This window comes from Clavelina lepadiformis, chromosome 6 (genome assembly GCF_947623445.1).
Source record: "Clavelina lepadiformis chromosome 6, kaClaLepa1.1, whole genome shotgun sequence".
NCBI classification, from domain to species: domain Eukaryota; kingdom Metazoa; phylum Chordata; class Ascidiacea; order Aplousobranchia; family Clavelinidae; genus Clavelina; species Clavelina lepadiformis.
Window position 1 is genome coordinate 17,144,052 of NC_135245.1, and position 26,414 is coordinate 17,170,465.

Genomic DNA, 26,414 nt, shown 5'->3' on the forward strand with positions numbered 1-26,414 from the left:
TTTATTCAAGCTTACTATTGGAAAGGACGACTAAGCAAATGATAACGGATAACCTATTACGTGTACTGAAAGAGAAAATAAACTTTGGAAACTACAGCGCCATTACTGGAGTTAAACAAATTGTTACATTGCCGCTAGACGACACTCTGTAGTTGAGCGAACAAAGCAAATAAGTGCAAAAACTTTCCAGGCTAATACTGCATGACTTTACAATATCTCGCTGTCTAATTCTGACACGTAATATTTTTAGAGCTAACTACACTTACTTAACCGGGAAAATACTTGACATATTTGCCACCGTAAAACTTTTACGCTGGCTACGGCCTTGATTCCGTTGAATATAATTTATTATATTCAATTATTTACAAAACACAAGTCAACTTTATATAAACCTGACATCGAATTCGTACTTACCTCTCGTAAGCACCCCACAAAGTTACCAATCTTTGGCGAAAGATTAGGAAGTGCTACGTCATCGGGTTTTCCCCCGACGTATATCTTATCATCGAGGTTGAGTTGGGCGAAACCTCTTTGCAGAAACTCACCCCCCGTTTGAGCATCGTCAACGTACCCCACAACCTACGAAAAGAAATAACGTTTAAAAGCTTTGAACTTTATTGGTTTTTGATCGGGGTTAGCTACTATTATTGGTGCCCCACTAGAATGGTAATGGGCGCTTTTGAAGTAAAATGCGACTTAATACGTTCAAGATGTTATTTTACCACATATTACTTTACAAAATCGTTCGTAAAACGTTAAAACTAAACATTTTTCTCACACATCAATTTACCATTCTGGTGGATATATAGAAGACAAATGTTTTCAGAGAGCCATAATGGCAAAATAAATATCTTCCTTTTGGAAACTACCTACTGTAACTATATAGCTCCTGGAAAACGCTTTTAAATGCATTTAACGCGCCAACAGAGATTCTGCACATTACAAAAATAGTTTATATGTTTTAGACTGACAGAAGTTATATATATACTACAGTAAAGCCAAAGCTTTTGATACAAAATTAATTTAATTTGATGGAACATATTTATATGCTACTTTAGCATGCAGTACAAAACGTAGCCGGTATAACGCGTTTTGCAGCGTTTCAAGGTAGTGATGCAATGGCAATCAAGTCAAAAATAAAACGAAACACAGCATTATATAGTACGCATGGCAAACCTCAAAAATGGTTTGGTTCGACTAACGTTATACTACACGGCAAACTTGGCAGGCATAACACATCAGCTAGCACCAATACAACAATATCTTTCTAATTCATTGCAAGAATACATTTTTAACATTCGCTTACTATATGGTTGGCGATCTGTTACCAAACCATAATAGTCTTTCACACATCGAACCGAGTATAACCATTTCTTAACAATCTTGGAGCTACAGTCAGTCCAAGAAACACAAAACATCATTTCGGTTTGTGTTATAACAACTATATTAAGAAGACTAAAATACTGATACCTGGTGCAAAATTAAGACGTGTATTGCAACGCCTCAAGCTTATGATAACAATGTCACCGTGCTAATGACTCTTATGACCAAAAACAAAACAAAACCGCGATATACCGCCATCTACTGCGTGCTACTACGTCTAATTATCTACAGTGGGAACGATGGGAACAAAAATAATGTTTTTAAGAAGGGTCTATTAAAAATAACGGCTTTGTAAATAATAGCCGCAAAACAGTATGAAACATGACGTAACAATGACGTAATGAGAACGACTATGCCAAACGCCACATAGACTGAATGACGTAATATGAACACTACTGGCGTTTACCATTCCTCTGCTTGAAACTGCACTCAGCTGATGGCCATGAAATTTAAAGAACTGGTTTAAAAACGGTTCAAATAAACCAAGAGAAAAAAATAATAATTTTCACCGATATTTCTGCAAAAGGAACCCTAAATACTGTAGAAAATTAAAAAAGTACAAAATTTATAAGCAAACAGCTGCTCTATATGCGCGTTTGTGCTCGCAAATATAGTCTAAAGTGCATTGTCAGAGGGAAGGTGGCTACATGTGCTCAATTGCTCATGATAGAGATGGAACGCCTAACAACATCAGTATTATTTAATGTTTTCAATACGTTTTCCGTATATTGTGAACAACAATTAATATTCTTCTTCTTCGCATGAGCTAGCCGGGTTCGAAGTCAGGTTGTAAATCGAACAGCCACAGGTCCTCTAAACCTCGCAGACCATGTATTCCGTGCGGAGCATGGTAGATAGGGCAGTCAGAACAACATTGTCGACAACATTTGCGGCTTGTTCTTTTATGCCACACTCAGAAGCCGCAGACTTTACCACTTCTCATTTGTACAAAGTTAAGCGGAAACGCCCGACCGCGGTACGCAGGCAATTAGACCGCATCTAGGCCGTTCTAGGCAACAAACGTCCGGTTGGGTGGGAGTCGGCGTCAGTGATGAGACCGCGCAGTCTCCGCGTTTTACTTATGGTCAGCCCAACAAAGCGCACTGATGTCTGAGTTTTTGTGTACTACTGCACCAGACATGTGCGCAGTAGTCAGCCAAGTAGTAGATTAGGGAAAAGGCGCCGTGCGACGACTAGCATTCCCAACGTCCAAGCCTATATCCCCATCAGCCGTGTTATCAAAGCGTCCTGGGATGTACATTTTTTGCGTAGTTACTCAAGGTGTTGGCGATCCGTGAGTGATCTGGTTACCCAAAAGTATTTAAGAACACAGACGTGTCGTTGATGTTATGTTTAAACTCACATTTGGCTTCTTTTTTGTTAAGGTAAAAGATTGATGACACGTTTTTGGTTCTGACGAGCTTCAATCCCCATTTCTGGAGGTAAGCCGATTAAGTAGGTATGTAAAACGTCAATGTCAAACGAACCCTTTTACTGTTTCCCATTTGTTTTACGAAAGCACGACCACTAAATCGTCCGCATAGGGGTACTTATATAGACGACATCGTGTTCGGTATTGGTCATGTGTGTATATGTTAAAGAGGATAGGGCCGGGACCGATCCTTGTGTGATGCCGTTCTCGAGGCTTTGCGGCCTGCTTCTAGGCGTGACCAGTGGTGAGGGTAAAGCTTCGGTTGTAGACAAGCGCGTCATATGCCTGCCTGGGAGCAGACGGAGCAATGCTCAGGCAGGGCTGTGGTGTATTGTGCAGTGAATTTGTCTATTTAGTTATGCCTTTAATCTTATAAGCTCATAACATAAGCTATATGTTTATGTTCATTTGGGTTCAAACTTGACATTGCTAAGTCTCATAAGGGATAAATATGCGAGCTTACTAATAAATTAACGTTTAAATAAATTTTTAACTCATAAATATTCCGAAGGTTCATGTGGTCTAATATTATGACAGCAACAACAACTTAGAAGAAAAACTTTTTTCAAGCCTGGCCTTTTAACCAGTGACACTAGACACTATAGTCTATCCAAGCGCTATCAATCAATGCTTGGAGTTGAATTATTTATTTAATTTAGCGAACCCATGCTTTGATTTCTTGTCATTTTTCTATACGACGAATCTTAAGCCTAAGATAATGTATAGTATAGCACGAATAGACAATGTATTGACAAAGAGGTAACATCTTGACACCTTGAATGAAAAAGTTCTAATTTAGTTTAGAATACATCTGTAAGAGTCAGACAAACACCGTATTTCTGGGAAAACAAGACACTTACTCTAGTTGTTTCCCTTGCGATTCGAACGTCATGCCATTGGTCGTCCGCAAAAGTCTGAGTCGAAATATTTGGGGCAATTTCTATCCTTACAGCTCCAAGGCCAAGGTTGACAATCACTTCTAACGTCCCATTCGTTAGAGCAAGGCTCATATAATCGCTGGACTTGCCTACACAACAGAGATTAAAAATTGTGAAAGGTGTGACTACACAATGAACAAGATAATAATTAATAACTTTTATCAGACGAAGGACGTCAGATTTTATAGCAATTAGAAAATGAAACGCCTTTAAACTTAGATTTCCTGATACAAAAAGTACATTTAAAAGCTCTTCGTGAAATTGTGATTAGCATCAATCCACCAAAGTTAGGCTATATAGTATATATGATACGTATATGAATCATCAGGAAAGCATGACTTGAAAAGCAATGGCTGCCTACACGTAGTGAACTCTGCGTGACACAGTTGGCTTTGTCAATTTTTAAAGCGAGTTGAAAATGATCTTTTCTATTTGGAAAACATTATCAATAATTCAGTGGGATTTTCCGCTAAGAAGGTTCAGGTGAAAAGGAAGTGAAACAATTACATCAAAGAAAAAACATTTTATCCAAGTCGTTATCTAACAGCTGTGTCAAGCGCTTAGAATTCAATCTATATATCAATAGTTTTCAAACTTTTTTTGTTCAAGACACGCCCGAGATCGCACAATATGCTGTACATGCTTTAAATGGTTTAGTGCGATTCTATATTATTTCGAGTCCTATATTCTAGAATAAAAATGCAAGCCCCAGCTGGCCAGGACGTCTTTTCGCCGTTATAAAGTCGCGTTAATAATTTATTATTCAAGTAAGATAGAAGTTGCCGAATTAACAGGACGCAGTTTAACTCATGACGACCAACGCGTGCATCGCTTGATTTTGCGATCTTGCGAAATCAAAATCGGCAAAACATCAATTGCATGTGTGTCAATAAAAGCATTTAAGCATAAAGAAAATCGGTGCCTATAGGTCCGGAAGATATGAGAAAATTTGATTCGAACCTTTTAAGATTCGGAGTAGTTATTATAGAACGTGCAAAGATGTGGAAGGCCTGTTTGGTGCTGTTGTAATATATCGTGATGATACTCAGTGGCGGCTTTTCATTGACAGTTTTACCAATATTCTTAAAGCAGTGTTACTTCACAATGGCCACATATACCCATCAATTCCACTTGCTTATTCCTTACCGATGAAAGAAGACTATGAAAACGTCAAGCAACTGCTTATTAAAATCAGTTACACTCAGTTTAAGTGGTACGTTTGTGGTGACTTTAAAGTGTTGGAAATTTTGCTTGGTCTGCAGGGTGGCTCAAAAATACTCTTGCTTTTTGTGCTTGTGGAATAGTAGAGCTGACCGTGAGCACTAGGAGAAAACTCATTGGCCGGCACGGGAAAAACTAACCCCAGGAATGTACAACGTTATTAGGGAACCTCTTGTAAGCCGGGAAATAGTTTTACTGCCTCCACGTCATATCAAATTAGGTCTGGTAAAACAATTTGTCAAAGCTTTGGATTTTCAAACACAAGTTTTTCAATAAATCCGTTCAATGTTTCTCAGACTATCACTTGCCAAAATAAAAGGAGAAATATTTGTTGGTCCCCAGATAAACATAATATTAAAGTGTAAAAGCTTGGAAGAAAAAATAAATGAAATAGAAAAGGAAGCGTGGCAAGCATTTCGAGGTGTGGTTGATGGATTTTTGGGAAATAAAAGGGACAAAAATTACAAAGAGTTGGTGGAAAAACTTATCAAAAGTTACCAAAACATTGGTTGTCGCATGTCTGTCAAACTTCATTTTTTATGTTCCCATCTGGATTTTTTTCAAGAAAATCTTGGTGACTTCAGTGAGGAGCATGGTGAAAGATTTCATCAGGGTATTGAGCCAATGGATAAAACGAAATAAAGGCCGCTGGGACAGTGCAATGGTGGGAGACTACATTTGGTCTTACATTTGATCGTAAAGGGGCATTCAAAAAAGTAGCCAAACAAAAATGTTGTTACTTAGTGTAATTTAAGCCGGTCAAAACCACTAAGTTAAGCCCAACCAACTTCAATACAAGCATCGAGTAACACGATCGTTTTCCACAATCTCTTTAATCTAGTTCCCAAATTGTTAATGAAATACTCCTTCCATGTTACAACTTGCGGTAAAGCCTGGATTAAAATGTAGCTCACCCTGAAAGGTCTGTGGCTGGCCAACCAGCCAAATCAATATTTCGAAAGTGTTTTAGTATCAAAACAAAAGTGAAACTTTAAACACAAAACTATGAGCTTAATCAAAAAAAGAAAAACTAGTACCGGTATGAAGCAAAAGACCATTTCCTTCCCTTGTACGAAACGACAGTCCTATCTCATCACTGTAACTGGCAATTGAGCTTTCGTCAGGAATGTCGTATGTGAACCATGAATCACCGTCAAACTTCGTCACTATGGGAGTATATGCTGCAACAAAAAAGTATTCCACATATAAGTTGTATGTTTGCTTTATCTGAAGTATGCTATTATTTTAAATGCTTTCACATCGACGTTTTCAAAACATACAATATGCAGTGGTGAATTATGTGTTATATATGTATGTTGCGTCGGTCGTTATAAAATTCACAAACTTAACACACGTATTAGAAGTACATTGTTTCTAAAGTTGCAAATTTCAAACAAAAAATAACTAACGATCGTTAAAGAAGCTAAAAAAGATGACAGAAAGAAAAAACAGAAAGAACATCCCAGTATATGTCCAAAGAGATTACACATACACAGTGTAATCTGTCAACATTTGAAATCGACTCATTAACAAGGCCATTGGAACTAACATCGAGCAAAGGTCACAAAATACGATTCTATATTTCAAAGGCAAATTAAGCGCTATATATGGCATTTGAAACGAAATCGGTTAGAGCCCACAAAAACAACAAACATGTTCTCAAACAACATCGCCGCGGTGTCGTTTTGAGACCACGGGAAATAATCAAAGGATGATTTGTGTTACAGTACGACGATTACGTCAACAAGAACTCACACGGGAAAATGTTAAAGGTATTCCCCAAACGAGTGTACGCCAATGAAACTACGACATAAGCAATATGAAAACCATGAAGCTATTTACACTAACTCAGTGATACTCAACCTTTTCTTGCTTGCAGACCGTTAAAAGGAGGAATTGCTTTATCGACCGGTAGCATAAACATGTATGTATTGTCAACACTACATCTACTGGTATCCAACATCTATAAAGGTTAGAGTGAAGTACCAGCACTACAGAAATCAAACGCAGTAAATCTGATGAACTTGCACAAAATCGAATTTTAACTCCCTGGGAATTATTGCGTCATAACAATGCAAAAAATCCATAGAAATGTTAAAAACCACCTTCTAACAAAATCAATGCATCAGCAGTAGCGTCGTGCCTATGATGCACTTTGTACCCGCCCAAACAAACATAAAAAGGTAAAGCAATCAAATAGAGTCTATCCGAAAGAAAATCGGTGATATTTTAATTTAATAAGACCAAATCAATGTTATCTTTAATTAATGTTAACTGGCTTAATGTTAACGCTATCAAATTGATGTTATCTCATTGGGTCATAATGATTTTTAACACGTAAGATCCATTTTGGAGTTAGGCGTTCTATGCACTCAGCAAACGTTCATTTAAAAAAATGCCAGGCTTTTGTTTGGTGATGTATATTTAACGAGTCTCTTATTAAACAGAAAAGGTTTATCAAATAGAAGGCAGTACGTATAACATTAAGGACGGTAAGAACAAACCCAACAATACTACTTTGCTACTTCACATGACAACTACTACAATAGGTTATACAAAGACTTGGAAATAAACGACAGAAAGTCCAAAATACTAAAGAAATGATTTTGCGTTATAACATAATGACAATGAAACATGTGCAACGGTTTTAGTCAAACGATACACGGGTTGTTAAGAGGACAAACTCGACTGAAAGACAACGATCCGAATAAATACAGATGCTGGTGAGTACACCTATCGCTTACCTTGGTCGCCTAACATTACGTCAGATAGAGCTAAATTGACAAAATATTTGTTAAATATTTTCTAAGAAAACGTTAATAATGACCACTACGATTTGGTTGGTGACAGTCAACAGTAAGAGGTAGGCTAAACATTTAAAAGAATATGCTTGATCTGCTTCATTTAACGCACAAATATAACTTTTATTGTTTTGATTATGACAAACCCTAGGGGACCTGATCTATTTTGGGGATGCTTTGGACCATTTCTCCTGCAGTGAAACATAAGACGTCAAAATTAATAATAATAATAATAATAATAATAATAATAAAAATAATAATGGGACATCAAATACCAGAGAAGTAACTTTTACATTTTATTGTGGTTCATATTATTCGGTAGCGAAACAAATGCAAACCATTGTGCACTTTTCAGAATGCTCGACCACGTTCAAGAAACACTCATAAGAAAGTGGGCTTGTTGATATACAACCACGTTGCCTAGTGATCAGGTTTTGTTTAAACTTTTTCTATTTACATAATGACGTGAGTACAATTAAATAATAGTCTTGGCAAACTGGATTTGTTAATTAAGGCAATGGAATTCTGGTCTTAGGTAAATACAGTTTGTTTGCCCGATAGGCAATCAGACAAAACACAACAAGCAACGAACATATGTTAATATTTGTAATCTGTGTACGTATGATAAAATTGACATTTGGTCGAGTCGAAGGAGTCCAGCATGCTTGGACCGCGATATCAATCACCATGAAATATAAGGGGGGTGGTAAGAACCTATAGAACTTGTGCATTAAAAGATAACTTTAAGACATACAAAGCATTTTTACAGTCGCAAGTTCAGCCGGATTTCGTCATGCTGACCCTACAGGGTTGCCCATGGAAACCGGATTCTCATAGTAATCTCAAGGGAATCGTCCCATAGAATAGGAAATGAACCTAGATTTTGTACCATGTCTCATAAACAGTTTTTTAATATCCTGAGACATGCAAAAAACATTTACGATGACTTATTTGTCTTTTTTGTTGCACGTCTAGGAATATCTAATACCACGGTATAGTCCCGCAACAACAAAACACGCAGCTTAACGGAAAACAGAAATATTTTGAATCTTAACCATGAATCTAAATCAGTACACGCGCATACATGTTGGCATTAGACGCAAAGGTTAAGATATACGATACCATATACTTAGCTGATAAGGTAATGCCTTGAGATGGAACTAGAATAGGACAGGAAAGTAGTGCAATGGACAACCCTGTGACGAGTCATAACCAATGCGTAAAACTCTCAAACACTACAATAACTGAACTATCATGCGCATGCAACCCACTTACATACCTTCCTTGCGTGCTGCTCAGAATAACATACATTTACAACAAATTAGCGAAGCGTATGCTGTATTCCGCAGCTGTGCACACACCGTACTTGATATAAAGTCATTTAAGGTTATAGTTAGTTATGTGCATTTATAACATACAAACTTTGATTTTTCCGAAAAGTTTTACACTCTCTCAGTCTTCATTGAAAACTTTTTATAAATATAATGTACAAGGCTTTCCTCGGAGTGTTAAAATTCAAATGATATTATCAAATAAAAGTTTTTATAACTTTCTTAAAATTCTACCGAGATTTATCGATATAAATATTCAAGATAAGTTATTCTTTAACATATTGAAAAATTTTAACAAGAATAACTTCTGTTTCGCGCCTAAATCTGCAATAGGTAGTGAAACACATATGCAATTCGATAATTGCGAACCAATTATCGTCACCGACATCATATTTATCACGAACCTCGGCACTTTTCAGCACTCGATTTGATATCCAAAATGCACAACTCATATCAATTAAATACCTTGCCTGCTGGTAACTTACTCGTTTCGCAATATGCGCCTGTGTAGCCAGTATCGGTGCAATCGCAAGCAGCACGCCTTGGTGAGTCTAGAATGTAGCAGTTGCCGCTGTTTTGGCAAGGGTTCCTGCGAAGGGTAAAATTTGTTGAAATTGTAACTGTTACGTTTTAGCACATTCTGATAGAGTGGACTGTGTATTTATTGCAGTGGACAATGTCCTAACTAAAATCCTTACTCGGAACATGGCTCGCTGGGATCTTCAATCTCAATGTCTTCCTTTTGCCGAGGAAAAACTCGATGTCCGTTCATCCGGATGTCTCTCAAACTCCCGATAAACTTTTGCAAATTTGATTGATAGAAAGCACCTGGGAGAGCCAGGGATATGGCAGTAACACTTGAAGGGAAACCGCCGACGTAAGTAGCGTCAACAGGTACCAATTTGGTCACTTGGCCACCTCCGATGGTTCGAAACTGTTCGTTGTCTTCTACTGTTAAAGACAGGGACGTTTGGTTGCGTTTAACGTTGACGGAGTGCCATTTATCGTCATTCACAAGCACCGCGCTGCTTAAGGGTTCGGGTTCGTTTTGCCCAGGATACTTGAATCGCACCCTAATTGACCCTTTATCTAAAGCGATGTATATGAAATTGTTCCATCTATCCTGGGTATAGAAAAGCAAGGCATCGGTTGCCCTGGTGCGGATCTTGAAATGCAGGAGAGTAGGTTTGCTTTCGGAGTGGCTGGGTACCCATGGGTTGAACTTAATGTACTGATCCGCCGTACCATAGAATATGTATTTCTCTGAATGGAGCGAAGATCGTTTAGAGTTTCTCCTTGATTTAGCGCTAGCACTCGGAAGTTCAAGAGTGCAAAAAAGAAGACACAGGAAGAGTAAAGAGTATCCAGACATATTCCTCCTAACAAGATATTTCAAACGCCTATGGTGTGTTGTTATTTTTCTAACTTTATTTTGTACCCAACTTTCATACCCAAAGCCTGCAAAACATGTTAATAATTCATAAATATTTCATTTTAGAGTTTAACTTATAGAAAAACGTACCACCTATGAATCCCAACAAATGGGCCTCTTAAAGCATCTTATCTTCAGGACAATTAAAAATTCATCAAGTCTTAGTGGAGCCGACCTTTGAGGCAAAATAAGTTCATTTCGACACGGGGATTGTGTCTTTTCTCAAACAGGCTACAAATCTCTTGATTGAAACTCCACAGAGAGATATCAAGTTGAGTTGCATTAAGAGTGGTTCCAGTCTGTGATCATTTTTCCGAAATAAGAAAAGTCAGGAATACAGGAAAAGTTCACATCCTGCAGGGGCAATACACGAAGCTTTCCGTCTCCAACTATGAAGCTATGTAGCTTCCCAAACAACTATGAAGCTCCCGTCTCCATTTATTATTCATTAGCAAAGACGTAGAAAAATAAATCAAGCCCATAAAACTGTTCGTTCCTAATATAACATACTGGACATGCGCACAACTATTAATAGGCAGCTGTCCGAAAAATAATTAAAAAATCTAATTTTTGATTTGATGAAAGTCTTATTAATCACGTAAAAGCCAACCAAAGAATATTTAATTTAAAAAAATGATATATACCCCCACGTAAATAATCCCGCTACGTTTGAGGTAACAAGTTAAAGTGATTACAATACATTGTAAGTATAATACAAAACTGAGCAACTTAACGAATATGTTTGGTTAAAACTCTCATTACACATTTTAGATTATTCTTTAACTAAAACGTCAATTAAGTTAATAGCACCTGGTAAAATGTTGGAACATTTACTGACGTTGTTACTTTTACCAGGTGCTATTATCACAGAAAAACAATTGTTACAAAAATACAGCTCAATAGACTACTATTGTTTGCAGGTAACGTCAACCTTCCAATAAATTTTGTGAATTCGTGAGCTGCCTTTCTAAGCGCTTTTTCCACCCCTATTCCACCACGTTTAAGTTTAACAACAGATAATGCAACTGTCAAACAATGTTCTACGGTTTTACACAGAACCTTTTCTGATATAAGGATTGAGGTTATATGGGAAGCATATACAGCAAATAAATAGCGAAACGGGAAGATACCGGTAGCCTATACCAAACTAAGTGAAGTGGCAATAGAGTATCCATAAATTATTTATCAACTGTCCCCATTGGTTTAACTTTATTTGCGTAACCGATGCACTCTACAAACTTTATTCTATTTATAGCGATAAGTTCTCCCAAAAAAAGTTGTAAATCACAAAAGAGCTGCATCAAAGCATGTAGAAATTACAATACCGCCGGCAAGAAAATTTCGTTCAAAATTAGTTCCACTCTGCAAGCGTTTCATTAGCTGTATTAATTTTAGCCGCAACATAGCAATTCGCAACGCTCGACTAGAAGCGAATACTCTTTGTCCATAGCAGCCATTTGAACCCGGCTAAATGCGCAAACATGGCATTAAACAGAAGAGAGATAAGGCAAGGAAATGTATGACATGATTTGTCTACGTTAAAAGATAAACATTGGGAGCTTTGAAGTTTGGGTTTGAAACTTTTGTATTGTCATTTTGCGCAAATAACTTGAGGCCTTTAAGCTAGCCCATCTTCAACTAAACTTTGTAACGTATTAACAGAATGAATTATCCTTTCAAAATATTCTAGAACAATATTTTCGAATGCAGAACAACCGTAAAAAGCGCTCGGGCAAAATCTCTTTGTGGGTCCAGTTAAACGAAAACGACGTTTAACTTTAAACGCCTTTCGTTTTCTCTTACTTTTCTACATTAACCCATGCCAACAACCTAGTCCTAGACAATTGTTCTCGTCACCATGTAGTCTGTATATCTTGACTATTATTACTTGGCTTTGTTCGCAACAAACGACGACAATCTCTGGAATAATAAGCACACGTTCTTTCAAAACTAATCGCAAACAGCAATAACAATTACGTAAACAAGAAATACAACGTTAACAGAAATAATGTGGATTTAGGCTTCATTTACCACGTCTGATCAACAGCGTAGTTGTTTTTACATGTTTACATGTTTTTGTTATATTTCCTGTTTCTATGTCCACAATCTCCAAAAGCGGCTTCCAGAAAGGTCAGTCCTATTACCGAACTACTCTCCATAATCACCCCATGTAAAATAAAGAAGGCTTTCTGGTATTTACGAGTAGGTTGTTTCATCTGAGAACGCGGAACCGCTTACAAGTTAGCGATATTGATTCCAATTATTTCACAACTGAAAGTCAAGACAAGCTATACTGTCAAGTCATTATCATCATTCACTTGTAGTAAATCGCGCATTACCGTGCAAATTCACATCAGCCTGATGTGACAACAACATCGTGAAAGTAAAGAATAAGAACTCACCTTCACGTTTTGTCTGAGCAAGTGTGTGTTTTCAAGTGTTTGCCAAGAAGGATTTCAATCTTTCTCGAATGCTTTTAGAATTGTTGTCAGGATAATATCGGTTTTAAAAATAAGAGCGGAATAGTATTAGATTCGGTTCTTTGAGATTTGATTTTATAAAATGTACATCTCTGTCGTAGGCTTGCTGTAGAATAGTGTGGAAATTGTTTTACAAGATATACTGACACACTACGCATTTCTTATAAACTTCCAGCTTTATGCACGCCAATAGACGGACGCCATTATATTACGTCAACAAAAAATCGTAAGTCATCTGCAAATGTTTCAGTAACAGGTTAATGAAACTTGAAAGCTATTATGTACAACCCCAAATTTGAATCTGGCTAAACACTTCGATTATTGCCCACTCGTTGGGCAAAAGGGAAGTTCTCATAATGCTGACTGATTGAGTTATCAGTCGAAAAGTGTCATCAACTCGATTGTAGTTTCGATTACAATTGCGCACCGTATCGACCAAGCAATTACAAACTAAATGTCTTATTCATAGATCGATCAATAACTTGTTACTGTATACGTGGAGCACGAAAATAGTTAAGCCAAACCCAATTTAACCGCTATTAAGGCACGGCCTCTAATTAAACTAAAATTACCTTTAAGAGTTTCTAACGCAACCAGAACGCAGTAAAGCACAACGTTCCAATAATCGTCTGAATTAAGAAATCGTTTTATTGCGCCATAGATATAGGGGTAAATTTTTTCAGACAATTACACTCCGCTTTTCAAGATTTTCAAAGATTGAGTAAACACTATATGGGGCATAGACTATAACTCAACGTACACTTAACTATTTTATATATACATGACATAAAACAGCTCCACAAATTGCTTCCACTTCACTTTTGACCCCTGTTGGGTGATTAACTATTCCAATGTTTTTCCAAACTTTGAAAGATTAATGGAGAAACATAAAAAAGAAAGGCCAACATTACTCGTTTGCGCTTAATCCAAGTTCCCTGCCGAGTAATTATGGAGCGATCAAAGCAAATAGAGTTTCGAAGTTAATTTTTTACCACACCAGACCCTTATCATTATCAACTAGCAGCTACGTGGTGTTCTTACAGGATGTAATGACGTTCCAAAAACTTCAGTTACAATTACTAGTAACCACCACCAAGGAATTCCTTCACTCCTTTGCATAGTTATGATGATGTTACGACGTGGTGTTGTTTAGGACCTATTTTGATGCTAGCCTACTTGAAAAGCGGTTTACATGTCTATTTGTTACAATTTTCTGCCCAACATTCGCCTGCCGTGTAACTCAACTTTCTTTTGAAACATTAGGACATAAAGGAAAACCTTTGTCTTGCATCTATTATATGGTAGGTTATGTCACCATGTGAAATGTCAGGCCTCAAACATTAAATGGATAATACAAATGAAATGAATCGAAGCGACTTGACTAAATACCTGCATAGTAATATCAACTTCAACATCAACTTCGGATAACGCCTCATAACTTGGTAAATTTCTTCAGCCTTGACTTAGCAAGTTTCCACTGCACCTGTAATTGTGGCCCCTTCCACAGGCAGACTTTACCACAAACGACAGTACACTGCCCACTGGAGAAATGCCTGGCGACGATGTATTGCGTGATGAGGAAACTTCATCAAAAATTTATTGAAGTGACCCAATACCATCGGTAATAAGGACCAGGAGTTAACGTGCGAAAGCTTATTAGTTCTCTAACCAGACCAGTAATTTAACTACAGTACGTTATATTGGCTGGTTATGCTATGACTTTTTCGTCATCCTTTCAACGTGTTTGATAAACTGGAATCGAGTACTGACACATCACTAGCAGCTACATACTATATTGTATGCTACAATATCAAAACCGACCTGACTGTGTAAGCTATTTCTTGGTAACGATACAGAGTGCACCACCGCCAAGACTGAGGCAATTTATACACATCTCGTATGATGTTTGCTTTATATCAAAAGTAAGACTATTATCTGCTGCTCTATGTGTAGAAGCGTCTAGATTGATGTTTGGGTGCGACTAGGCGTAAACAAATTAGCTCACCATACAGACCATACGAAATACTGAAAACTCTCGTCTGAACAAGCTTGTGGAAAAACTGCAGCCAAAATGAAAAGATTCCCTTTCAGGTAAGCACTGTCACCATATAACAGTCTGCAACATTGAAAGCCATCTGCCAAGTAGCCAGTAAATTTACAAACCACAAAATACAATGTTTCTAAGCTGATAATCTTACTGCAAATTCCCAAATTCTATCGCTATCCAATATCTATGATCATTTGATAACTAATTCTTCCCAGTCGGCAGCTGGATATGTTGCAATATGCTCTCATGATCGATAAACCGACAACATATGATACAAAAAAAGATAATAACAAGGTATTCCGTGTTATTTCTCTGCATGGCGCAACAGAAGAACGTGTCGATTTTTAACGGTGACAGTGGCAATGGATTGGAAGAAATTAATCCTCGCAACTCAAATCATTATCTCAATGAAATAACAGATTTGAAGTTCTTTTTATCGTCCTGATTGATTGAATTGTTTGTCTTTTTGCAACATAAGGTATTAGGTGTTGCGTTGGTTGCTTGCGATTATATAATCTGTATTTAAAATATCATATACATTAGTTGAAAATAACGACCACAGCTTCAAAACTCTGGAAATTAAAACTCTTTTAAACAATACAATATCGTTTAAAAACTAATGTATCGAAATCACATTGCAATAGTTTAAACATTAAAATCGCATCGCGATATAGGTTATAGCATGGAAAAGTAATGTATGGGTAATAAATTTTAATTGTTATTATAATGATTAACAGACATTGAAACATAATTTACATTAAAATTTACCAGAAAATCGATTAAATCGGGCTTGGAATACTTACCAAACTAATGGTAAGTTACCAAATATTTTAGGCAATTTTTAAAACAATTGTGTAGTTACAGTTATAATCCTATTTTACAAAATTTTAGCAAGTTCAACGTTACAATCTCAAAATGCATGATACAAGCTTCGTCTTTGCAAAGACAAAATATAACCCCAGAATTGTACCATTTGAAGCAATAAAATTTAAAACAGCAGCCCAGTTACAATTACCAGCAACATTTGACGCTTCAGAGTTCAAAATGAGGCAAGTAGTTCGACACTCCCTCGTTTATCGATTGGCGGTCGATCGACCACCACTTTTGCCTAAGTCGGGTTTCGGTAAACTGTCGACCTACCCAAGACTGCAAGTGCATATATTTTTATGCACGGTATGCCTCGAAATGGGTTTAAAATTCTCAGAATTGATCAATAATTCAGATGCAGACTATAAGTGCATTACAGTATCTACTTTAGAATGTAGGTGTATTCTGAATAAAAGTGAAAAGTAAGATAATTATTGTTGTCATTTCAAATTTTTCCGTCGTTAATATGCTTCGAAAGTTTTTCATTTAATAAAGATGTTTAGAATACAACTAACGGTATTGAATCGAGTGGAGTATTCCAAATGTCTTCAGAGCGTTCTAATTCGCTTATCGGTTATCGATAACTCAATTACTGATTATAATAAGAATTGATTGACAAGCATTTCAACGAAAGACGTTTTTTCTCTTTCGGCTGCGTTGAACATGCGGCGCAAGTGAATATGAACTACGAGACCAAAAGCATGCTGGCAACCAAATATGAGATGTACAGACCATGCGTCTCCAAAACAATATTTAAGCTAACGTGAAACAAAACATTTCGAAATTAGCGAAAATACTTAAAGAAGAATATTATAACGTGAAAGTATTAAATTAAAGTAAAATTTAAGCGCCCAGACGGCGAGGTTGTCGGCGCCCTTGACAGCAAATAGTTTAGAGTTTAGACAAAGACGGCCCACTGTGTTGCTGGTGTAATGTGGAAATGCGTTTCTCTTGCAGTATATTACAGTAGTTTGATAGTAGGTTAGCAGTATATTAGATAATACTTACTGTTGCTCGAGAATATGGATTTTTACACCGTCTTATAAAACGTTTAGTTGCCCTTCAAACTTAATTCTGTAAAGAGCCACATGGTAAGGTGAGAACAGAAGTGTATTACTGATGATGATAATTTTTTGTTATCAAACATCTTGCTTTGCATCAGTAGTCGGCATCTCAAATACACGCAAAAGGTCTGTATGCAAAGCGCCGAGCTTGTTGTCATTAAAAAGTTTGAAGATAAACATTTTGTCATGAGTTGGGGAGGAGGGGGATCTTGTTTACCGCAAGCTTTAGACATACGTTGTCAACAATGAAATGGAATGACGCTCGTCCGGCGAAGGATTCAAAAGTTCTCGTACCGAGTCTTTTACTTTGTGTCTAGTCTCCGATCCCGTTGACTTTGTTTAAGTTTCTTAGCGTCGTACAGCGGGTTACAACGTTGCAATGGCGCCTTGAAGTTGTTATTAGTTATAAACACGCCCTTTTCGTCGAGAATAGAAAACGTTTTTAACCAAACATGCCCTAAAAGTCATGTATAATTTATTTCTTAACCATTTTCGATGTGTTGTCTTTCCAGTACAAATTCCACGACGTCGAAGATACGTTCAAGACTCTGGAGGCTTTTAAAAAAGAGTAAAATTTTCAGAACTATTTTGATGATTAATACGCGGGAAGTTTGGAACTTTGGTGGCCACAAGAAAAGTTTCAAAGCTTAAAAATAAAAATTCCATTCGCGCCACGGATAACACTCTGTTTGAAGTGACGTACTTTTATCGGGCCGTTTGGTTGATGTATTTTTCCTCACAAGGGCTTGCTATCAAACCAGTTGAAGTTGGATCTCGCTGTTTTTAAAAATGTTTTGCAAGAGTTTGCTTTTGTATGTACCAATGCAATAGTCAACCAATTAACTATCATTTGCGAATTTTTTATCTTCGCTTCGGTATGAAGCCTGGCGATAAATTAATTATATAACAACGGTAACAAAAGAATTTTTGTTATTTTTTTCAAATAATATCAATCACTTTTGGAAAAGTGAGTCCAAGCCATAAAGGAAATCTTAATGGTCCAGTATATGATTAATATTTTATGAATTGTATATATTGGCATATATCATGGATAGATAAAGGAAACTTTATTCTGATGAATTCCTCTGATTAAGCGCAGGTAAAGGAAAGACACTCGAATATTTAATGGTATTCATCTGAATGTCGCTTACCTATTATAACGCTTGCATATTGAATTCCTTTCATGTCGCAAAACATACTGTAATTAGGCTGCAAGTCACAAAAACTAACTTGAATCATTTATGTCGAGTCGATTCGTCTGAAACAGCGCAGCATGATTTGGCAGCCATGAAATTGCGCATAAAACATAACCAGTAAACTGTTTATTGGTGCTTAATTTATATGCTATTCATACAGAATTGATACACAAGTTGACCCTAATACATTATGTTATGCTGAACAATTCGGCTTTATCAAAACAAACGAAGCAAAAATTACTTCAAACAAATTTGCAAAAAGGATGTTATCGTTAACGATGTCCAATTTCCCTGTTACCACTATCATTTAATACAAAAACATTTTTCAATATCAAAGTGATTGGTATGTGGTAATATGGTTATATGGTGTATATATATGGTATATGGTTACAGCCATAACGATTCTTAAGCATTACAAAAAGCTTAAGTAAAAGTCAGTATTTAAATCAGTATTTTTCATAAAATTTGTAAATAAAACGTCCACTTAAACGTAATGTTTCAAGGTTTCGAGAACTCCTGAAAGTTGAGCTAAAATCGCCACTTGTTGATAATGAAATAATCTACAGGCTTACCAGTGCTGCATCTTGACGATCAAGAAAGCTGAAGGAAATTTATCTTTAAACACAGACTTTTCCACAAAAATATTTTCGATCTGTGTACTATCTCCTTTTGTACTTAGTTATGATTCACTCGAAAACCAATGACAAGTCATAACTCTTTTTATCACCACAATACTCGAGGGAGCAATCTTGTGAACATCGCCCAGTCATCAACATCAAACGAATTTCACTTGACTTAGATATGTCTACTTACAGTATAACTTGGTGTGTGGAAACAACCTCGCTCATACCAAAACCGATTTCTTTGTGTCCTAACTTTAGGCACCAGTATAACAAAGCACGCCGTAAACTGGCATTTTCTTTTACACTAGACCGACTCTGATAGCAGACATTGTTAGTTAGGTAAGACAAAACGTCTGAATACTGAAAACGATCACAAGCTTTCCCAGAAAGTAATCGTACTGCGATCTTTATTACCACCTAATAAATGAACCGCTGGGAGTGAAAATTAAAAATCCCAACCGAGTTATCGGTAAATAACAATTCTTCTGCTGCCACCTTATCAGTAAATAACATTACCGTATCACCGTGTGACCACTGGAACGCCATATGCTCGATGTCTTGCTGTGAGCTTGATTTGTTTTTTAACTATTTTGGTACCTACAAATACTGGTGAATACTGGTATCGACGAGAAAGAAGCAGTTTGCTACTTGTTGGTAAAACATTTTGACAGAAATCACTAGTCACTACAGAAATCACTACACAACATAAAAGAGTGGTACGATTAGATGTAGACAAAAAGACCCACAAATTACAAAAGACCAGCATGTTGTATGTTATTCCTACATGTTTATGTATAGCGCTGGTTGAGCACTCTGGTCGGAGTTCATAAGAAGCGTTCTCTACTTATGGTCTGGTAAAACAAATTTGGTTGGTTGCAAAGCGTTTGAAACAACTGTTTTGAAGATAAAACTTACAGTACTTTTCATAATAAATGGTTGATAACTACAGGGTTTTCAACATTCGGACGATAGCGAAATTTTCATCACTACTCAGAAAAAAAATCCCAACTGTGTAATAAAAATGCTAACTAGCCTATATATGACTAAGCGACTATACATTTTTTTGCAAATTACGTCAACGCCATTTCCAAAAGTAACTTAACTAACTAAGTCAAGAAAATATCGAACAATAATTAAGTTAATCGCCAATATTAGTGTAATTATTACGAGAAATATGCTATCTTGGGTTTCTTCCGATCTAAGGAAGTACCTCGTAGGTAGTACACACCTACATGTAGGCCTTGTGGTCTTGTTCCCAGATCACGTCAGATTATTTGGACGAAGAGATCCAGTTAGTGTTCAAAGGTAAGTTTGATTGTCAGCCAGTCGACCGGTGCGCTCTTTGTAAAAGTAAACACGTCATGGGAAAGGCCAATAAACTTGTCCACATTTTATGACATACATAAATAACTGTCATTTATTTTAATCAATCACGCTTTACCGAAATGATGTGTAGCTGCCATCGGTGTACTGATATCGTTCAGATTTTAAAGACGATTTTTTTTCACGTTACAGTGACGCTACTGCGCATTTAGCCTAATTTTAAATGAAGAAAATAATTTTTCAGTGTATACGCCCAGGTTTTAGATTAAAAAAAAGTTAGTTATCAAATTGTATTCTTCTTGCTTATTTTGAATTGAGTAACTAAAAGACATGAAGATTTTTCCGAATATAAACATTTCGATTCTAACTCTCTGCCTCAGTGCTATACATTAAATCTCTAGCGCCACCTCTGTTCTAAATATTAAAAATCAGGATATATTTTGGCACTCTAAACGTTAACATTGTTTATATATTTTTCTACACAACTCTGAGTCAAGTTAACCTTCAGAATGCCAAACTATGTCCTGTTTTTTTTTTTTACTTTAATATTTGGTTAACACGGTTCAGACAACATCAACTAAATCTTAAAGTGAGGGGCAAGTCCAAAATCAATTCGATCTTATATGAAACAACACTATTAACTGAACATTCTGGTAAAATATTTTAAAAAAATAATTCGTGGTTAGGTAGCTATCGACAAAAGAAAATCGCAAAAAGTCTCAGTTTATGGCCTTCATTGTGACGTAGATCAAGGCTCTGGTTATGTCATAGATTAGTCAAGTTGCTTGATAACATGTTGCTGCTGTTGCTTTCCTTGCAGGGTAGTCAATGAAAGTCAGAAGTGTAGGTCATAGGAGTTGGTGGGCACAGAATTGCACCCAGCGTAATAGCATCCACACGGGATTGTACCCATACGGAATTGAAGGAACCGAACGTGTGCAATTGCGTGTCGGTGCAATTCCGTTTGAGTGCAATTCCTAATGGATACAATCCCTTGTGGGTGCAATTACGTTGGGTGTGTGGCGCATAACGTTAACTGAAAATTTGTTAACTGAATGTTGTGATTCCTCGAGAAGGCTGACTGTCCTTACCAGAAAGCACACAGAATTCACGCCAACTAAAAGTGTAACTTCAACTGGCAAATCAGAAACTATAAAATGACCTTTGTAACACGTGGACGTGGAACTAACTGATAAAAATGAACGCAATTAAGAACACGGAAGTAGAAATTAAAGGTAGAGGTCCAATTATATCATTTAAAAAACAAACAATTTTAGGTGTGGGATATTTGTGTGACCGGAACAGACGCAATTCCTTGACTGCAATCACTATGAAACCATAGCCTATTTCCAATTAAAAGTCATGTGAAGAAATTAGCAATGTGTAGCATTGTAACTGAATATATTACGATTGTTATGAATATAAAAATCGGATAGCCTAATCATTTACGTCCGTAAAGTTACAGCATCCTTTGGATCGCATAGGCTACCAGTCAAATCGGTACCGTGGTTGGGCTATTGACTGCCACCTATATCAAGCTCTTGGCAGTGAGAGCAATCTATGCAGCTGTAACAGATACATACGTGATATACAGTAGGTACCGCTAAATGTTTCAATTTGCGAGTGTTGTCTGCGATTGCGTATGACATCACAAGAGCCTTGATCTACCCCACAACTAAGGCAAATTTTACGATTATCTTCTGCTTTCAATGACCTAACCAAGAACTATTTTTCAAAACAATTTTACCATAATTTTCAGTGAGTGCTGCTCTTTCACATAAGATCAACTTTTTTTTCGACTTACCCCTCACTTTAAGAAATTTACGGTTGAGAGTTTGCTCACAGCGTAGTTGTTGTTTTATCACGTCAAAATTGTTCTTCGAGGCTGGAAGTAAGACATTTATTTCCCACAACTGACAACATTTAAACACACAACAAAGCAGTGATATCATGAACCTTGCTTCAATTTGACAACGCACAAGTTCTTTGAATTACATGAAAGTGCAAAGAGCAAATTTTTGGATTCGTCTTAGCGCTTTAGCGACGTCCCTGTACAGTACTGAGGTCACAACCATAGCACTTGCCCTTAAAATTTGAGTAACATGATGATAAAAGAGCAAAACTAAACTCTGGCATTCTCATATTTTTTGTTGGCAATTTTGAGATATTTCTCTCAATAAAAACATCATTTAAATAAGATACACGAATTTGACCGGATACAGTGAAATTTGATACCAGATTGTAAAGACCGTTTAGACTTGGGTGGTCTAAAGTGCTTTTGAAGTGGAAAACTTGGTCATTATTTCATTATTCACCGCTTTGCATTTAACAAGTCAATCATTAATTGTCTTTGGAATGGCGTCTTTTATTCAGCCTTGCTTTTTTTGTCAGATCTGTGATAGAGAAATACTAAGGTAAAAACAAAGACGCCAAACATCATGCTGAACGCACTGGCGTAGTAGGGGTACGCAGACGAGATAAATCTCTCGTACTGGGTGTGCTGAAGGGGTCTCACCGACACCTGAAATGCAATATTCCGTAAATTAATAAACGTTTCCGTAAATCAAAAGTGAATAATTCTACTTATATATGAAGAACAGGCACATGTAAATTTCAGTGCAATCAGTTTATCCCTTGTTGGTATGAGTAAACAAGAACTCCGTATATTTCAAGTTGTGATCTTGGAAACATTACAGAGCTGTAGTAAGCTCATTCATGACTACAGTAGTTCGTAAGATCACAAACTCCACTAACCTGAGTTGCACTGGTGAGGAATGTGTAACCCAGTCTGGTGTAGTCAATCTTGAACTGGAAAACTCCATAGACATCAGGAAGCTCAAAGTCAATCGAGAAAGCCCCGGTGCTCTTATTCAAAGTTAAGGGGAGGCGAACAAATGGATCAATTCTAACAAATTCCATTTGCACATCATTTCCCATGTAAGGAACCCACTTGTCGTCAGCTGTTCTTTCTTCAATTACTATGCTGTAATGCTGTTCACAAAAGTAATTGCTTGTTTTTCTTTTAATTCCAGTGAATAAAGTAATTAACCATTTTTCTACCTACAGAATACCTTAGTACCAGGCATAAAAAGTTTAGTTTATCAGTTTGGTAATATAATCATAATTTGAAGTAAATTAATATCTTAGCACGATATATGTTTCGCTTCTGCAAAACACCAAGTGGTTATTACACACCAGACAACAACCAAAGCAAAACTTCCTACATTTCGCTTCAAAATCAAAACAAAATTTTACCATAAAAATGGTTTGTCAGAACTTACCACCATGTCAGTGATAGTGTATGCCTCAGGTGGTTCAGTTTCACCAACTTTGTGATGGGTCACCTTGCCCGTTCTTAATACACCCACTTCTTGGAAAACCCACCTTGACATGGCATTCACCAAATCTTCGTTGCCGGCTTTTTCATACCTGCAAAAACACAGGGTATAACTAAAGATTTTGTAGAGGCAAAGACGCTGTTTGAATGATCAGGGCTTACGCCTTGGAATCAGTTGAATCTTTCTGCACACCAGAAGTGAGAAAATCATCGCTGAACATAGCCAGGGATCCACTGAAAAGAATTCTTGCATTGTTACGTGCCTAAAAAGAAGTCGATATTTAGAGGGTGTACAAATACAACCATAACACCGATTAGTGTTTCTTAACAATTTTACAAAGGTAGCAGCGGAGAAAAAGTATGTACAGCTACTTATAAAGCATTTACTTGCAGTCCAGCAACTAAAACTGTGCTAGAACCAACTGCCAGTGGGTATTGGTCAATTTTGCTCTCTGGGAAAAAGGAATAGCATGTCGGTGAACCTTTCATGATTGAAAGTATTAGTGGGTTCTCATTGTCCAAGACCATGCTGTGAATTTTATGCAAAAAAAGATATGTAAATGACTATTACTTTAACATATGTAACTGTAAATTCTGTATCTAAAATCAACAACAAGCGCAAATGTACAACAAATCTTTGTTAAACACTGCCAAGTGCTATTTAATTTTAACTGTTTTGTAACAAGAGCGAAAGCACAAGCAGGCTTTTACCCGACTCCTTTGTATAAAATGGGTTTAGTGGGCTTGCCAACAATGTTTTCTGATTTGATCAGGTTCTTTGGTTCAATGACAAGCTTTGTGTGTGAGCCACGATCAGAAACGTCAAAGTTGTGATGATCAATGACAATGGTTTGTTCCTGAGCACAAGCAAAAAAGAAGTTGCAATAAAACAATAACAGGCAGATCGAACTAAGCAAGTGCTACGATAAACACCACTCTAAACAATCTGTAATAAAGAACCATATTAAGCAAAAAAATACTTCATCAAATTCAACTCCACATTCAGCTCCAAGTTCACGAATCGGGTCTCCGATGCTGGAGTCGGCAGCAACTAAAACATTTCCTCCTCCATCGATGAAATCAGTGACAGTAGAAACCTTGACGCCTCCACCAAAATCTAAGTAAAATACAACTAATTTATGTTTCAAAGTTTAAAAGACGCACACCAAGTCGACCATATAATAATACTTTAATGATTTATGACAAAATGGTAAGATTGTAATAGAATGGTTAGACATGTAATAATGAGACTGACAAATACAGTCAGTGATCTAAATCAATACATACATGAATTTACGTATATGCCTAAGCTTAATATGTAAGCTGAAAAATAAATACGTGGATCATGCATACAGGAAGGCATGACTACGATTATTACTATACCTTCTACAGATGGTGAAAAAATGATCAGATTGTCATAGAGATGAACTCCATATTTAATGAGTTCTAAGCTTGCATCATCAGCAGATTTGAATGTCAAATCAAATCCTCTGTCTAAAAAGAAATAAATTGTTCAGAATGGCCACAATCGTATAGATTTATCTCAATCCTATTTAATATGATTAAATTATATATATAGTTACTACTTACTAGTTAATAATGATCGAACGTGACTACCAGAATGAACCACTCAAGCCTTGCATATTATATATTAGTAGTAAGTGACTCCATTACATTACAGCTAACGTGTTGAACAACTACCTTATGCAAAGTTGAACAATTACAAAAATTTCAGAGTATGCAAACACAATTATCATTTTGAAATAAGACTAATAGATTGTAAAATATAGCTACATATATATGTGTGTGTAATTTAGGATATTCATTTTCACACCACAATTTTAACTAAAAAACGCAAGTGCCACTTTATAGCATTAAAAATTCATAAGCTAGCTATAGCTTTTGTAGATAGTAATTGTATAATAATTAAACCAATAAAGAAACAGTATAATAGAAGAGCTATGATATATTTACAGAACTATGCTTGGACGCTTCAAACCAAACGCTTTGAATCAAGTCAGAAAAAGCCACCAACCACTTAACAGAAAGCACATACTGTTGCCATTAACAAATTAAGAGAATAAACAAATAGCTTTCGTAAAAATGTTTTACCTGCCAGTGACTTGAAATAAATTGAGTGGGTTGTTTTTACATCAGAATTATCCAATAATACTAATGTCTTCTTGCCCTGGCTTGAAAGCGCTTTAGTCACAAAGGCAAGAAACAAAAAATGGTATATACAATGCTTCATTCTATTTAAGGTTACAAATTTATCAAAAACTATCTAGATGAAGAAAAGTTGAAAACAGTGTTAAATTACATTTGACATTATTAATCTAATAGCATGGCCAAGTTGAAGTACCAAACTGTGAAGTTCATAGGATGTATTGAATAGCGTAAGAAGTAGTCTAGTGACTCTTTAACTTCTCATTTTCTAGGGGTCCTTACAAACTTATAAACACATCCGGCGCACTAGTTGCAGGTTTTTCAAATGACTGAGCAATTTTATTATTTGAGCGTATTAATTGTGCAATAAAACAAAAGCTAATGCTGATTGTCTAGTTCTGTGTTTACTTCTGCTTGCTTCTTAATTTGAACAAAACAATTTTCATTTAATGTTGGGGGGATAGGGAGCTGGTAAGTTTCATGGCATCTAGTTTGGGAACCACAGCTAAGTCTTTTGTATTGTTAGTTATTGCTATATTTGGAGATTATCCTGTTCGCTAAAATTTCCAAAGAACAAAAGCATAAAAAAGACAGTGCTCAAATCAAAAACCCCATGAATGTTCCACAGCGAAGGTACATGCACAAGAAATGAATCATCAAAATGCATGCCGCACTTTTGCTCAGTTATGCAGACTTTCCGAATATCTGGATTTATGGCAATTTATCATACACAAACAAGATAAAAGTTTGAACAGCAGTTTTTGCTAAAATAA

The 26,414-nt window shown here is 36.5% G+C and overlaps 2 protein-coding genes across 10 annotated transcripts in view; both read right to left on the bottom strand.

Annotated features, from left to right (window-relative positions):
- The window catches only part of LOC143461652 (neurexin-1-like), a 34,379-nt gene extending 23,797 nt beyond the window's left edge, over positions 1-10,582 (bottom strand). For all 9 annotated transcript variants that reach the window (XM_076959458.1, XM_076959455.1, XM_076959453.1 and 6 more), the window contains exons 1-5: positions 9,805-10,582; positions 9,592-9,695; positions 6,012-6,155; positions 3,676-3,842; positions 415-579 (exon numbers count right to left, since the gene is read on the bottom strand). In XM_076959458.1, coding sequence (XP_076815573.1) covers positions 415-579; positions 3,676-3,842; positions 6,012-6,155; positions 9,592-9,695; positions 9,805-10,478 — 1,254 coding nt within the window. In that variant the 5' untranslated portion in view covers positions 10,479-10,582. The remainder of the gene's footprint in view (positions 1-414; positions 580-3,675; positions 3,843-6,011; positions 6,156-9,591; positions 9,696-9,804) is intronic.
- An 11,428-nt stretch (positions 10,583-22,010) lies between these two features.
- On the bottom strand, positions 22,011-25,780 carry LOC143462938 (dolichyl-diphosphooligosaccharide--protein glycosyltransferase 48 kDa subunit-like). The gene is made up of 9 exons (XM_076961252.1): positions 25,588-25,780; positions 24,859-24,969; positions 24,456-24,592; positions 24,187-24,332; positions 23,863-24,004; positions 23,638-23,738; positions 23,420-23,567; positions 22,893-23,129; positions 22,011-22,659 (listed from the first exon to the last, which is right to left on the bottom strand). The coding sequence occupies exons 1-9, from the start codon at positions 25,724-25,726 to the stop codon at positions 22,504-22,506; spliced, it is 1,317 nt and encodes a 438-aa protein (XP_076817367.1). The 5' UTR covers positions 25,727-25,780; the 3' UTR covers positions 22,011-22,503.
- Positions 25,781-26,414: the final 634 nt, after the last annotated feature.

What these genes read in the sequence shown, in the direction of transcription:
- LOC143462938 (XM_076961252.1), bottom strand. Translation starts at nt 25,726, where the DNA reads ATGAAGCATTGTATATACCATTTTTTGTTTCTTGCCTTTGTGACTAAA. An exon ending in TTATTTCAAGTCACTGGCAG is followed by an intron (nt 24,970 to 25,587) that starts GTAAAACATTTT and finishes ATTTCTTTTTAG; the next exon opens with ACAGAGGATTTGATTTGACA. An exon ending in TCCTCACCAGTGCAACTCAG is followed by an intron (nt 22,660 to 22,892) that starts GTTAGTGGAGTT and finishes ATTGCATTTCAG; the next exon opens with GTGTCGGTGAGACCCCTTCA.